General features: G+C 41.3%; 1 protein-coding gene across 2 annotated transcripts; it reads left to right on the forward strand.

The window, feature by feature from the left end:
• The first annotated feature begins 168 nt into the window (after positions 1-168).
• RPUSD3 (RNA pseudouridine synthase D3) lies at positions 169-14,566 on the forward strand. Of its 2 annotated transcripts, none has more exons than XM_026682636.2 (9): positions 169-321; positions 2,509-2,648; positions 4,349-4,393; positions 4,706-4,802; positions 5,874-5,981; positions 6,178-6,262; positions 6,645-6,771; positions 9,609-9,748; positions 11,184-14,566. In XM_026682636.2, the coding sequence occupies exons 1-9, from the start codon at positions 245-247 to the stop codon at positions 11,388-11,390; spliced, it is 1,026 nt and encodes a 341-aa protein (XP_026538421.2). In that variant the 5' UTR covers positions 169-244; the 3' UTR covers positions 11,391-14,566. The 2 variants fall into 2 exon arrangements, with proteins under 2 accessions (XP_026538421.2, XP_087810610.1); XM_087954484.1 differs by having other exon boundaries at positions 216-684.
• Positions 14,567-14,801: the final 235 nt, after the last annotated feature.

The raw sequence follows: 14,801 nt of genomic DNA on the forward strand, positions 1-14,801 counted from the left end.
GTGTTGATCTTGGAGCCCTGCCTCCTGCGAATTTGTACTTCAGCCAATGGCTGTTCTGTGGGGGCGGGGGGGCGTTCCTAGATTTATTTTTTTAAACAGGGAAAAAAGGTGGTGCTTATGCGTCATATGCCTCTCCTTCGAAAGAAACTACATCTCCCAGCAGGCACCTTGCTTTTCATGCGGACGTCACACGCCTTGTCTACCGGCCAGTAGATGCTTCCGGGCTGGTCGCGGCGCGCTCGGGATGTTCGGGCTGAGCCTCCGCCGCGTGGTCCGCGCGCGCGGAAGGCTGCGCGCGCATTCCACTACTCCGCCGGCTTGGTAAGAAAAATCGGTCACTTGCCGATTAGCGCCTTAACTCGCGTTCTTCCACCCGGACTTCTGTCGGTGCAGTGCGTGACAGCAGAAACTCAACAGGCATGACTCGTGCCGGCAAGAGATGCAAGTAGTCCTCGACTTGCAACCACAATTGAGCCGGAAATTTTTGTTGCTAAGTGAAATCGTTGTTAAGTGAGATTTGCCCCATTTTACAACTTTCCTTGCCACATTCGTTAAGTGAATCACTGCAGTTCTTGAATTAGTTACACGGTTGTTAAATGAACTGAATTTTCCCATTGACTTTGCTTGTCAGAAGGTTGCAAAAGGAGGATCATGTGACTCCGGGACATTGCAACTGCCATAAATGTGAGTCAGTTGTCAAGCTTCCAAATGTAACTCGTCGGCGTGAAAAATGGTCATAAGTCACTTTTTTCAGTGCCATTGTAACTTTGAACGGTCACTAAATGAACTGCTGTAAGTCGACAACTACCTGTATGTTTCTTCAGTGACTGCACCCCCTGCCTACATATCTCGCAAAGAGGGATGTGGGGAGACACCTCCGGAATGACTGGAAGTTCTCCTATTAGAGGAAAAGTAGCCGAGAGACAATTCGAGACAGCTGTCCTTTGGGTTTCGACTGGACCTGTTTATTGCATGCACCAACCTTGTTCAGCATGTGCATCAATGTTTCTCAACCTTGGTAGCTTGAAGATGTGTGGACTTCAGTTCCCAGAGTTCCTCAGAATGTGGGGAATTCTGGGAGTTGAAGTCCACACATCTTCAAGCTACCAAGGTTGAGAAACATTGATGTGCAGCGGTGGTGGGATTCAAATTTATTCACTACCGGTTCTGTGGGTGTGGCTTGGTGGGTGTGGAAGGGGAAGGATACTGTAAAATCTCCAGTCACAGGTGGCATTTGCCAGTTCTCCGAACTACACAAAATTTCCGCTACCGGTTCTCCATAACTCGTCAGAACCTGCTGAATGCCACATCTGATGTGCAGGATAGTTTTTTCTTTCTCCAGGTTTATAAATGGGAATCTATTTACCTTGAGCTACTTTTTTCTGCCTCTCCAAATAAATGCATGAATGAAATTGATGGGAAGTGAGCAAGAAAAGTATTGGATGGCTGTAGTTGTATTTCAATGTATGTCTAAGAAAATTTGAAACAAGCGTAACTGTTTCATCTATATACAGCTTGCTCTTGTTTCCTGGTTTGAACTTGAAGAGTTCGGTTAGGGATAAAGTTCAAGATATGTATTTACATAAGCTTCCACTTCTAAGCATGGATATTTCTAAAATCTGTTCATTCAACAAATATAGAAAGCTCTGTTTTCAGCCATGCTGCATATAAAACACCTAGCTGCCCTGTGAGAATTTCGAGACAGATGAAGTCAATGATGCTAACTTTGTTTCAAAATTAGAATGGAATGAATCTTTAGAGTAGTTCATTCATTTATTGTGTTCATGTTAAAATCTCTCTCCTCCCCGGGCATCCATGGATGCAGTATTGCAGGCTAATTCTGTGAGCCACCTTGAGTCGTCATGGGCGAATAGGCGGCAATATAAATTCAATAAATAAATAAATTCACTGCTAACTGCCAGCAGTTCGAATCTCACCAGGCTCAAGGTTGACTCAGCCTTCCATCCTTCCGAAGTGGGTAAAATGAGGACCCAGATTGTTGGGGGCAATAGGCTGACTCTGTCAACCGCTTAGAGAGGGCTGTAAAAGCACTGTGAAGCAGTATATAAGTCTAAAGTGGTATTGCTATCCATTTACTTGATCTCTTATGTACAATAAAGGAATTGGTGGTGGTTTGGATGTTGCTATTCTGCAGTTCCAAACACTCAACTGCAATACAACCACATCTAGACTTCCACAGTTACCTTTTGTGAAGCTTTTGATGAGCATAATTCCAGTTGTTAACTGCCAAGAATATCTAATGGTGGTAAGATATTCATCTATGACAGGGCTGTCAAACTCCTGGCCTGCAGGCCTGATGCGTCAAGTGCTGGCCTTGCCCACGCCCGGTTTAGCAAAGGAGAAAAAAGTCCCGATAAACTCACGTGACACTGCCGTGACGACGAGAGTTTGACACCCCTGATGTGTAACAAAAAAACAATTACTGGGGAAAAAAATAATGTGAAGATGGCTTAAAATGTTTTTTTAAACAACTTTCATTTGACTTAGGTATCACTTGCTGAACCTTAAAAAAGTAGACAAGCCCATGGGAGAAACCCCCAATAAAATAAGCTACTTGAAGCCATTAAAGTCACTGGAGCCTGATTCGTTGCTGAAACTACTGAAAACATCTATAATTCATGCGGACGGTATGTTGTCTTCTCTCATCATTCTTGAGCCGATGGTAGGGAAACCTGCCGATGTTGCTGAATTCAAATTCCCATCATCCTTGGTTAACTGTGCCAGCTGGGGTTTATGGTCAGTAGACCACAACAATATTTGGAAGGCCTGATTGATCATCCTTGTGCTGGAAGTTATGGGCAAACATTAAGACCGAATGGCAGGAGATTTGAACGAGCAGAAGACTATACAGAACTTTCATACAATATCCCAAATTAGTACCCAGCAGCAAAGGAGTATGCAAGCTTTTGCCTTCACCTCATTGGGTTTATCCAGAGACATCTGCTTGGCTCCAGTAGGGGAACTGGAGTTTTATTGAGTTTTAATGTACTACCATACTTGATTAGGAAGCTTCCTCTTGCTTGGTGGAGCACAACTCTGTTTAAGACTATTGGAGGGATATGAGCTAAGACTAAGTTACAATGTGGCTTGATGTTGGCTGTGTGATCTCAGCCAGTGTGGTTTATTTAGTAAATGATATGGCTGAGTAAATTCAACTATGATTCAACTATGTTGAATCTCGTGTACAGGTAATCCTCAGCTTATGACCGCAGTTGAGCCCAAAATTTCTGTTGCTAAGCAAAACAATTATTAAGTGAGCTTTGCCCTATTTTACGACCTTTCTTGCCACAGTTGTTAAGTGAATCACTGCAGTTGTTAAGTTAGTAACACGGTTGTTATAGTGAATCTGACTTCCCCATTGACTTTGCTTTGTTTTCAATGCCATTGTAACTTGGAACAGTCACTGAACAAATGGTTATAAGTCGAGGACTACCTGCATGTACACTTGGACTTGCAGGTTTCTAAACTTTGCAATGGAACATCAGAAGTGGTTTTGTATTGTTGAAAAAAAAGAAATAGTCACAAAGAACATAGAAGAACCCTGGTGGCTCAATGGTTAGAGTGCAGTATTGCAGGTTAATTCTGCCGATTGCCAGCAGTTCGAGTCTCACCGGCTCAAGGTTGATTCAGCTTTCCATCCTTTTGAGGTGGGTAAAATGAGGACCCAGATTGTTGTTGGCGGCAATATGCTGCCTCTGTAAACCACTTGGAGAGGGCTGTAAAGCACTGTGAAGCAGTATATGTCTAAGTGCTATTGCTATTGTTAAGTGCTATTTTTGCCATTCATAGACATTTGCAGTGGAATCCTTTCTGCTGATACAAGTAGTCCTCATTTAGCATCATTCACAGTTACCACAGTGATGAAAAAGTAACTTTACGGCCAAGCGTTCCACTTATGACCTTCATAGAACTGTAAAGCAGAGAAAATTGAAGTAAAATCATTAGCACGGTTGTGATTTCACTTAGCGATTGTTTTGCTTAACAAGAAATTTGTGATTGCTTAACAAACAATTTGTGATTGTTAAATAAGGACTACCTATGTGGGAAACTGGTAGAATACAACTTGAGTCACTTTGTACATTTTTTAAATGTGTACATATTCTCTCTCTCTCCTTCCCCTGAATTTAAAAGAAAATGGGAAGGAAGGAATGACCATGGGAACTGTGAAGTGTAATAAGATAGCCACTCTCCCAAAGCCAAGTCCACTATAACCTCTGACTTATAAAATCCCACCGTAGCATTGTTTTGAATTTTGGAGCAGTCTGTTAGCCTGTTCTGGAATTGTTTTGAACTCATTGCTGTTTATCCTTTCAATTTTGTATTTCAGGTACCCTCGTGGCTATTAACAAACCTTGTGGTATCTCTGTATCAGGTATGCAGTCCTGTGATTGAATGGGGTATGGGACAGCTGCCTTGGATATTTTTCTTATAAATGAAACATTATTTATAAATCAGTGAAAGTATTTGCATATTGGCTCTGTTAGCACTGTTCTCCAAATAATTTAGGAGACGTGATGATAACAGGTGTTCTCTTAAAATAAATTGGGAACTGATATTAATTTTAATCTGGAGGACAAGCAGACTTCCAGTGGTAAGGGGAAAAGATCTCCTGCAAGCGAAGGAGTGGTAAAAGGGATTTGGTTGGAAGGTGTGCCATTGATAAACTCTCTTTTCCTCCAATAAGGCAAGCCAGAAGACCTGACTTTGCAATCTGTTCTGCCACAGCTAAGCCAGAATCTAAATCTCCCACAAGATCTCCAGGTGATCAAAGCACCAGAAAAGTAAGTAGCTGAATCCTACCCTGTTTCTCCAACAATACGGCCTCCCCCAATAGGAAGTCCCAGCATGTTTTATAGGCATGAAATGAAATTAAGCCCCTCCCCCCAAATTAAGGCCTATATTAAAACATGCGAAATGGGGAGGAATGGTGGGGGGGCTTGCCATTAGGAAGTACTTTTGTTGCACACCCGGATATGGTGCTGCCTGCGTTGACCCCGATACGAAGTGCCCCACCAACGCCGAGGTCAACATCCAAGCCGCCACCGCCCGCCCGCCCGAAGATGCAAGGGGGGGAATTAAGTCACCCCCAAAAAGACGGCCTAGCCATTTTGGGGGGGCTCAAAAAAAAAAAAAAGACCCGGCCTTATTATATGAGAAACACGGTAGTTCCAGGGGGAAATGTAAAAGTGATAGAGAAAAGTCATATCAAGACATCATGATTTCATATGTGCACACATTCCTCTCTTCCATCATCTAGCCTCCAGGCCTGCTTAATTTTAAAAACGATGTTGCTTCTTCACAGACCATCATATGATGCGCTTAATCAGGTCTCCAATCTTGGCAATTTTAAAATTTGGGGACTTCAGCTCCCAGAATTTCCCAGCCAGCATGGAAACTGGTGTTTACTTCTGTTTTCCAACAAAAAAAAAATGGCCCAATAGAAATAACGTGTTTGCTTAAAAGCCATCACATTTGCTTAATGCCCATTGCATTCACTTACTGACTTTCACAACAAGGGTCATAAAATTGGGTATGTCATGTGGTGACCTGCTTAATGATCATCCCAACATAATTATGGAATTAATTGGTTATAAGTCAAGAACTACCTGTAGTTTGTCTGATTTGGTTAATAAATTCAAGTCAGTTATATGATTATCCAGGACTATCGGTCAAACCAGCCATGACTCATGATATGATGTAAACCCAAGCTGCATTTTAGAATGGAAAATGTCCGAAGTTCAGCTCCCATCACTTCTGTAAATTAGTTGAGTGGTCTTAAACAAATCCCTATTTATTAATAGCTCCTGTTAAAGAATGGATGGATATTTTTTTAAAGACTTTGCATTTTATAGGGAAGGTTCTGGACTTGTTCTGCTGTCAAGCTGCCCCAAAACCACCCAATATATCCAAGATTTTTATAGTCAGCGTAAGAAGAAAAAACATCCAGTTGCTACTTACTGGTGAGAAAACATTTTCTGTTTTCCTTTTGGGAGATGAAAGGGAAAGTGTGGAATCATTCATTTCCTCAGTTGGAAAATTTGCAATCCAAGTATTTGGAGTGCATCGGTTGAGGAAAGATTTTCCTAAAGGAATTTTTTTTTTCATTCACCTTCCCTATTGTTTCCAAAGCATTGCCTGATATCCTTCTCTTTGCAGTGCTGTTACTACCAGGACTCCAGTAGCTATGGAAGGAGAAATTCATATAGGCCTCAAGATGGTGGACATTGATGGCTTTGACCTGGTAAGGGCAGGGATACTGGACAGTGGTTCTGGAAGCCTTATAGCTGCTGTTCTGGACAAGAAGGGTAACAGGTTCAGAAGAATCCCAGGATTGCCAGTCTGGGATTACACTTCCTGCCATGGACACAGGTTTTAGTTAGGTGATGTGGAAGAAGAGCAAGCAGAGCTGGGGAAGGCGGAGTTAAATGCATTATCAGTTTGGAATCCTTGCCTCACCACAAAAGATCCAAGTCTAGCTCCCCCCTCTAAATTTTGTTGACTCTTATCTAGCACCAGTTTAGTGCAGGCCGTTAGTTGACTAGATTCTTGTTTATAGGCAGGTGACAGGTGGTCTACTAGGTGCTCAGAGCATGTGCTAATGCTGATGTTTGTCTGGATTACAGGTAGTGCCAGTGACTTCCCCTTCTCGTAAGAGTCTCCAAACAAAGGCGGTAAAAAAGACATTGACATGCTACAAAGTGCTGGACTCAAAGGACGGCTGTGCCCTGTTGCAGCTGCAGCCAGTGACAAGTGAGTTACAAAGCCTCAGTAGGGCAGAGGGGGCATGAGGGGGCAATAGACCAAAGTGGGCAAAGTGGATTACGGGTAGTCCTTGTTTAATGTCCATTTGTTCAGTGACCATTATAAGTCATGGTGCTGAATGAGAGGTACTTAACAATGGTCCTTGTAATTGCGCTGCAGTCATATGATTACTATGTGGGACCTCAGCAACCAGCTAAAATTAGGATGGCTGTCATGTGATTGCTATTTGCCACCTTCCCTGCTGAGTTTTGATAACCTTTGAGAAGCTTACAGGAGGTCGCATAAACACATGACTCTGGGATGCTGTGACCATACAGGTTTCACTTAATGGCAGCAACAGGAATTGGTGGAACAGCCATGTTAGGGATCACATTTTTACCCTAACTGGTTTGGGTAAAAATAATAAATATGGTATCATGGTTTGTTAGTTAAAGTGTGTGTAACTTTAACTGCAAGAATGTAATTAAGGGTGTGGTTGTAAAAGCACAATATAAGAAGCGAGGCAATTGCAGCTCGCTCTCTTTGGCTTACTGATCCCTAATTACTGAATGGATTGATGACTGCGTTCTTGCTGGAACGGAGAGAGATAAAGGAGTGTTTATTTTTCTCAACGGAGAGAAAATAAAGATTGGACTGATTTATTGTAAGTGAACTGACATTGGCTACTCAATACAGATATTGCAAATAGAGTATCCCCGACAAGACTTGACTGAAATTGATATATGACTAATGGACCGTTTATTTGACTATGCTATAATTCTTAAATGGAATAAACTATATTTTTGATAGCACAAGCATATCTGTATTTTTACTGCGTGTTAACTAGAAAACTTATCTCACACATTTACCTGTCTTCCTATCTGACTTTGCTGCACGTTCTGTTTAGTTTGTTTTCCTTAACACCCGTTGGGGAATCCAGGCTTAACAAGCCATTATAAGTTGGCACGGCCGCATGGCTATGTCCCTTATGACTGCATTGCTTAGTGATGGAGTTCTTGATCACAATTCCCAAACTCAGTCGCTGAGTAAAGCGGTTGTTAAGCAAGACGCCCACATGACTGCTTTGCTCATTAACAGCAATTCCAGCATTCTGATTACAGTCATTGAGCAGTCTCTTGCATTGTAAAGCAGACGGAGCAAAAGAGCTGCCTGCCGGGAGGAATTCCGTTTGGTATGAAGCTGAAATCCTGCTGGCAGGTAGCCCTTTCACTCACTAATGTTCCTGTAACCGACTAAGAGACTTGTCCTTCCCTCTGTGCACAGAGGGGAGGTCCTTCAAAGGGATGCAGGAACAGAGCTGAAATCTTTAGGATTTTCCCTCCCCCCCATGCATGAAGGAGAAATCTTTCAGCTGGATGGTTTCCGCTCAGTTACTATAGCCCACAAAAGGATTTCAGTTCACCCCATCCCCTCTGCTTGCTACGTTCCTTGCCTCCCAAGAGGATTGCAAATGGCGGCCACATAACTGTAGGGTGCTTGGCAACTGGTTGTAAAGGAGAGCTGGTTGCCAAGCACCAGAAATTGGTCACATGACCACAAGATGGGGAGTGACATTTTATGATGCCTGGAAGAGCTTTATGGATTGTAAAGCACCATTTTTTGAGGCCATCATAATCTTGAACATACGGTTGTAAGTTGAGGACTACTTATTATCTTCTCCTTTTTGGGGATCAAACCACATGTGTTAAAGCTTTACAGCATGCAGTTTGGCATTTAAAAACAAGGATCAGGTTGTGATTCTCATGGTTGTAGAGAAACTATTATTTGTACTTGATTTCCCAAAAACTGAATGGAATTTGACAGTATCCTCATTTATATAAAGGATGAGGCTTTTCTGGCAAGTTGACTGTTATGTTTTTCTTGTATCTCTTAGTTTCTGTTGTCTGTCTCTCATTTTAATGCTCTTTCTTTGCCCTTTCTCTTACAACTCCACCCCAAATTACCTGTTCTTATACTTCCTGTGTGTTTCCCATGTTCCATCACTTTGTTGTTTCTCTACTTATTTCCAAATGCTTTGCAAAATGCATGCTGGGAAAAAATATGTACTTAAGCTTTGGCCTTTCAAGTCCTTTTTTCTCCCGGCGTAGATCATAGTTTGGGGCAGAGGATTGGGAGAGAGTGAGAAAGCATTATTGTTTTTATTTAATCTTATTTTTGGATGTCGTGTGTCGACTCTCTTATAAAGTTTTTGTTACGGCCTCAAACCCTCACAGCTTCAATCTCAAACTGTTTACCGTGGACCTCACCCAGTGGTGGGAGTCAAAAATTTTTACTACCGGTTCTCTGGGTGTGGTGTGGTGGGCATGGCAGGGGAAGGATACTGCAAAATCCCCATTCCCTCCCCACCCCACTAACCTGCTTTCCAGCTCCGTTCTCCTGTGCAGGGCAATAAAAGAAGACCCAGCCAATCAGCTGGGACTCGGGAGGCAGAGAATAGATGGGGGCGGGGCCAGTCGGAGGTGGGATTTGCCAGTTCTCCGAACTACTAAAAATTTCCGCTACAGGTTCTTCAGAACTGCTCAGAACCTGCTGAATACCACCTCTGATCTCACCCCATTCCTAAGAGGTCCTTAAAGGGACACGCATAAGAGCACCAGCGTGCCTACTGTCCCTGTCTTACTGTCCCCATTTATCTGTATTTACTTCCTTTGGTCATGTTTATGTTCATGCCTATATTTGTTATCTTGTACATGTTTGACAAACAAATAAAATAAATAGAAAAGCTTAGCAGCTCATGCCAAACCATTGGAGCTGGAGCTGATGTTTCTTAGTGGGGATAGCCAGCTCTAGGTGTCATTCTTCTTCTCTTGTGTTCTTTGTTGCAGCTTTCCGGAACCAGATGCAGGTACACCTGACCCAGATCCTGAGCCCTGTGCTAGGAGATCATGTGTATTCTTCTCGGGTGGGAACAGTTCTTGGAGAACCTTTTCTCATGCCTGCTGAGGAGACTCCGCCTCGGACGCAGGTTGGTAGAAGCTGATCCTGGAGTCTGAGAAATGTAGAGACCAGTGGTGGGATTCAAATTTTTTTTTACTACCGCTTCTGTGGGTGTGGCTTGGTGGGCATGGCAGGGGAAGGATACTGTAAACTCTCCAGTCAGAGGTGGTATTTGCCAGTTCTCCAAACTACTCAAAATTTCCGCTCCCAGTTCTCCAGAACTGGTCATAACCTGCTGAATACCACCTCTGGTAGAGACGTTCCATGCAGATAGTCCTCGACATTCAACTGTAATGGAGCCTGTGCCCCTTAGAGTGGTATGATGTGACAGTCATAAAAAGGGGGAGTCATGAGATTGACCCGATTTTATGAATTTTTGTAGTGGTTGTTAAGCGAATCAACATGATGGTTAAGTGAATCCAAGCTCTTTAAGCGAACCAGTGGTTTGCAGTTTTGACGAAAGCCACACGTAAGCCTTGTTTTTTGACAAAACTATCATGAAACAGTGTCACAGGACTGTGGGACATTCCAGGCACTGTCGTGCATTTTGGTTGCTTGGCAACCAGCTTACTTAATGGCTCTTCACAGCATCCTGCAGTCACATTACCACAGTTTTTGACATCTGTGGAGATTCTCAGTCATCCAGGTCATGGTTGTCCCAAAGGTGCTTTTTCAAAAGGCAACTGAACTTTGTTTTTCAGTCAGAAGCTGAAGAAGCTTCTTGGATGAGAAGCAAAACATCTTCAAGGGAAAAACAAAGTCCAGTTGCCTTTTGAAAAAGCCCTTTTCGGGACACAATTTTTGACTTTTCTTAAATTGGTTTCCAGCATTTTACTTCTGTTTTCTGATCCAAAAAAAAACACCCATTGGGTAAAATATATTCACTTAACAACTATTGTAAAAAAAAAATCAGGTCCACTCACATGCTAGCCCACTTAATAATGACGGTGACTTACGACCATAATTCAATTATGATCGCAAGTCGAGGACCACCTGTAAAATAATGTGTCAACTCATAAAATATTTCTATGATCTTTTTAGAGTTGCCAACAGAAAGGGAGGGGGGAGCAGTGCGGCAGCTTGCAAACAGAAAGTGCAATCCATAAATAGTTTTTCAAAGATAGTAACTTGGTGAACGAAGTTTCTGCCGCGCAAATATCTAACTGGAGAACATGATTGATGACTCTTGGCTATGGATGTGTCCCATTGGAGAATATGAATTACGATACATGTAGAGGGTGAGGGAGAAAACCAGGGCCAAGGGTGACAATGAATTATGTGCCTCAGAGTCGGCAGTGCCGGACATGTTAACTCCCAATAAATCCTTTTGAAGTTTTGGAAGTTTGGCTCGAGACTCACGATTGGGCTAACTGCCAGAATCCTGACATAATGATTGTAGGTAGGTTGACCTAGGAATTATTTATAATAACATTCCTTCTCTTCCTTTCCCAACCTCTTGATAGGTTCTGGAGGAACATTTGATGCAAAAGCTCCGGTTACGGCAACAAGTGATGTTCCGCTTGCAGCTTCATCTCCACCTCCACCAGCTTCTCCTCCCTGATGGTTGCTGTTCTTCTCGCACTCTATTGGTGGCCCCTCCCCCTCCTTTTTTCCTCCAGACTCTTCGTCACCTCGGACTTAACCTGCCCCCTCTGAGCAGCAAGCAGTGAAAAAAGTCTGCAAAGCGCTTATCTGGATTCGGATATATATCGTATTCCTCCAGAATTTCTTGAATAGGTGGCATACAAATGACTGACCATGAAAAAATTCTTATCAGAAAGTGTGATAAGAAGGAAATTTCTAAGTAAAAACCTAGTTTGTAACTAGCTGGTATAATTTGGCTACAGAACATATTTTAAGGTGGGCATTTCTGATTGGTTGGTTTTTTTTTGTAAAGGTGCTCCTATACCCATGGAATTGATTTATTTTTAGCCATCTTTATGCCTAAAGCGTGGTAGTGTCATGGGAACCCAGATCCTATTATTATTATTAGGATTTATGCATTCTTAATATCTAGATAATATATTATGTGAAGGTAAATGTACTTAATATTTTCTTAATATTAAGAAGCAATAAGCAGCAAATTCAGAGGTGGACTGCTGCCGGTTCGCACCGGTTCTCGTGGACTGGTAGTTAAGATCACATGCAGTTTGGCAAACCCCACCACTGGCTGGCCCCCACCCCTGCCCGTTTTTCAGCCTGGTTTTGGGGCCTTTTTCTGAGCCATTTTCAGCCATTTTTCAGCCCCCCAAAGGCCTGAAAAAGGCCTGGTTTTTGGACCATTTTCAGGCCTTGTTTGGGCCGTTTTTGGCCTGGAAAATGGCCTGAAAACTGCTCCAAAACAGGCTGAAAAATGGGCAGGGGTGGAGCCAGCCAATGATGGGATTAGCCCCAACCAATTGAACCTTACCTCTTCCTTTGCAACGAGTGTCTGGGAGGCGGGGCTGGGTGTGATGAGTGACATTACCTACCCAGTCACATGAATAATCAGCCACGCCTACCCAGCCAGAGAACTTGTTAAAAAAAATTGCAGCCCACCACTGAACAAATTATATGTTGACTTGGGACTGATGCCCCCTGGGTGGATAGGAAGGAGCTGAACATCCAGGCAGAGAAAAATTAGGGGAATGTTTTTTTCCAATTGTTTTTAGTTATCAAATTAGCTACCATATTGAAAAATGCCAAGGAGAGCTCTGAATTTGCAGAACGATTTTGCCAATCAATTACTTCTTTGGCGTACAGTACAGTAGGCGGTTGCTGCTGATTCCAGAGGAAAATATTTATGTCTTGTTGTCAATTGCACGGAGCTCAGAGTTTTCATGTCAAAAAGTTATCTAATCTAATCCACTCTTAAATATTCTCAAAGTGACTTAAATCAGGGAACAGGAATTTTTTCAGCTGCTATTGTACTGTATTGGTGGATTAAAAATAATAAAATTGAAAATAGCCTAATTATACAAGATGTCAGCATTTCATAAAACATTTTAATTAGTTTTCAGGATACAAATTACTTCAAAGTTGTCTTGGTGACTAGCATGGGTTCTGTTGATGTTGCTTGGATGAGATATCAAACAAAAAAGGTAAATATTAATTAAGAGATAGAGCGAGAGCAATAAAGCAGAGTTTATTTTTTTCCAAGGCTTTTAATTATTAAATTTCAACTAATGATAAAGAGCAGACGCTTCATCTGATCTTCCTCATCTTTTCACCTCTTTTATCATTTCTGGACACAGGCATTTAAGTTTTGCAGTTTTCGTAAGTTGAAAATAAGTCGACATATTCAAACATGTGCCTATTCCTTGCAGCTGGTTCTTTTTCATTATTGTTCTGTGTGAATGGCCGTTTGTGATTTGAAAGTTTATCTTCTGCTAACATGAAAGTTTTCTCTCCCTGTTTTGTAAGGGAGAAGCATGATTAATATGGAAATCACTTGGCTCCTATATGGACTTTGGACAGAGACTGTTATCAGGGCCAGAGGTTTATCTTCCTTTACAAAAGCTTTCCTCTGCAGAAACAATTGGAATCTTTGGCTGCTAGTGGGTGAGAAGACTTTTAAAGTGAGATATAGCCAGTACCTAGATATTTTTCACAAGCTTTGCCCATATCTGTACACAGCTTATTCCAGACACCAAGTTCTGCACATTCTCTCTGCTACAAGGAATACAAGTTGTGTTCAGAAATGGGAAAGAAGCAGCAAATTATATGTGGTCTTAGGCCTGATGCAACTATATTATATGGACAAGAGAGAATAAAGAGGAAGTGAAATTTATCCTTGTACATAGCATTTGCAACATCTGGAAAAAGTGTATATCAATTATATGCAACTTTTCTTAGGCTAAATACTTGATCTTAGAATCCCGTAGATACTCATGGATAAACCACGAATTTTGGGAGCCAAAATTAAGCTCCAAAATTTGGTTGGGTTCTGCAAGTATATGTGGCAATGTTATTTTTAAAGTACCCTTATATCTCATATATACCAATGTAGAAGCCCACTTGCAGATAAGTCAATCCTTGAATTTTTAACCAAAGCATCATAAAATACACCACATGCAGATAAACCAATTGTGAAACATTAAAACATACAAAAAATTTAAGGGTCAGTTTATCTGCAGTATGGCTTATACATGAGCATGTATGGTAATGTTTTGGTGACTGCAGAAAGTGGCTTAAATTATGAATTAGAATATATATAATGTCTATGTCTTAAATGTGTTGGCTTAATGTTGGAATCCAGTAGTAGCATCCAGAAGAACACAGCTTCCCCATCTCTTATTTTGCATAAATGTAGGTGTTTGAGAAAGCGGTTCTGTTAGTTGTAAGAGTAGTTCTATAAAGAATGATAGACATTTAAAAGTTACTTGTGTTCTAAGGCAGTGTTCCCCAACCTTAGCAACTTTAAGATGTGTGGACTTCAATTCCTAGAATTCTGGGAATCAAAGTCCACACACATCTTAAACTTGCTAGGGTTAAAAGATTACTGTTCTAAGGAAATTTCTATGTGGAGAACATAAATAGCTCTATCTCATGTGGAGTAAGGACTGCTAATGGGGAAAACATTATTATTAATGCTTGTTTCAGCTTCTGTTACTTTATATACACGATTATCCAATTTTCTTCTTTTTGATAGCCCTGAAAATGGTTTTGACTTGTTTGCTTTAAATATTAAAACAGGGATTAGACTAATGGATTACAAAAGTAAAATTTATTGTTTTACAAATAATTTACAAACCATGCTGTTACAAGACCTCAGTGTAAATATGTTAATAGTAAAATAAGGAAAGATATACTTACTACCTAAAATACATACTTTATGGATTGTAATAAAATTTATAAATATATAAAACTTTTGGTATCCTATTGCATTCTTTCCCATTTTAAGAAAAATAAATTAAAATATATTATGCGTATTAATGGAAATCTGAAATTTAGCAGAGTTGGGGGAGAGAGGAATTACCCTGACACTGGCTCCTTTTATGTATGGTGCCAGGCCTAGTAGGAAATATATGGAATATATTTGGAATATATTTTTATGGAAATGGCATGCTAGAATAGGTGGGAACTTCAAACTCGTTTAAGAA

Source organism: Notechis scutatus, chromosome 2 (assembly GCF_049901735.1).
Source record: "Notechis scutatus isolate UNSWTSFEM ecotype Mainland chromosome 2, rNotScu1.2, whole genome shotgun sequence".
NCBI lineage: Eukaryota > Metazoa > Chordata > Lepidosauria > Squamata > Elapidae > Notechis > Notechis scutatus.

Coding starts and splice junctions, on each gene's coding strand:
- RPUSD3 (XM_026682636.2), top strand. CDS start 245: ATGTTCGGGCTGAGCCTCCGCCGCGTGGTCCGCGCGCGCGGAAGGCTG. Junction 2,649..4,348: donor ATCTATAATTCATGCGGACG/GTATGTTGTCTT, acceptor TTTGTATTTCAG/GTACCCTCGTGGCTATTAAC. Junction 5,982..6,177: donor CATCCAGTTGCTACTTACTG/GTGAGAAAACAT, acceptor TTCTCTTTGCAG/TGCTGTTACTACCAGGACTC.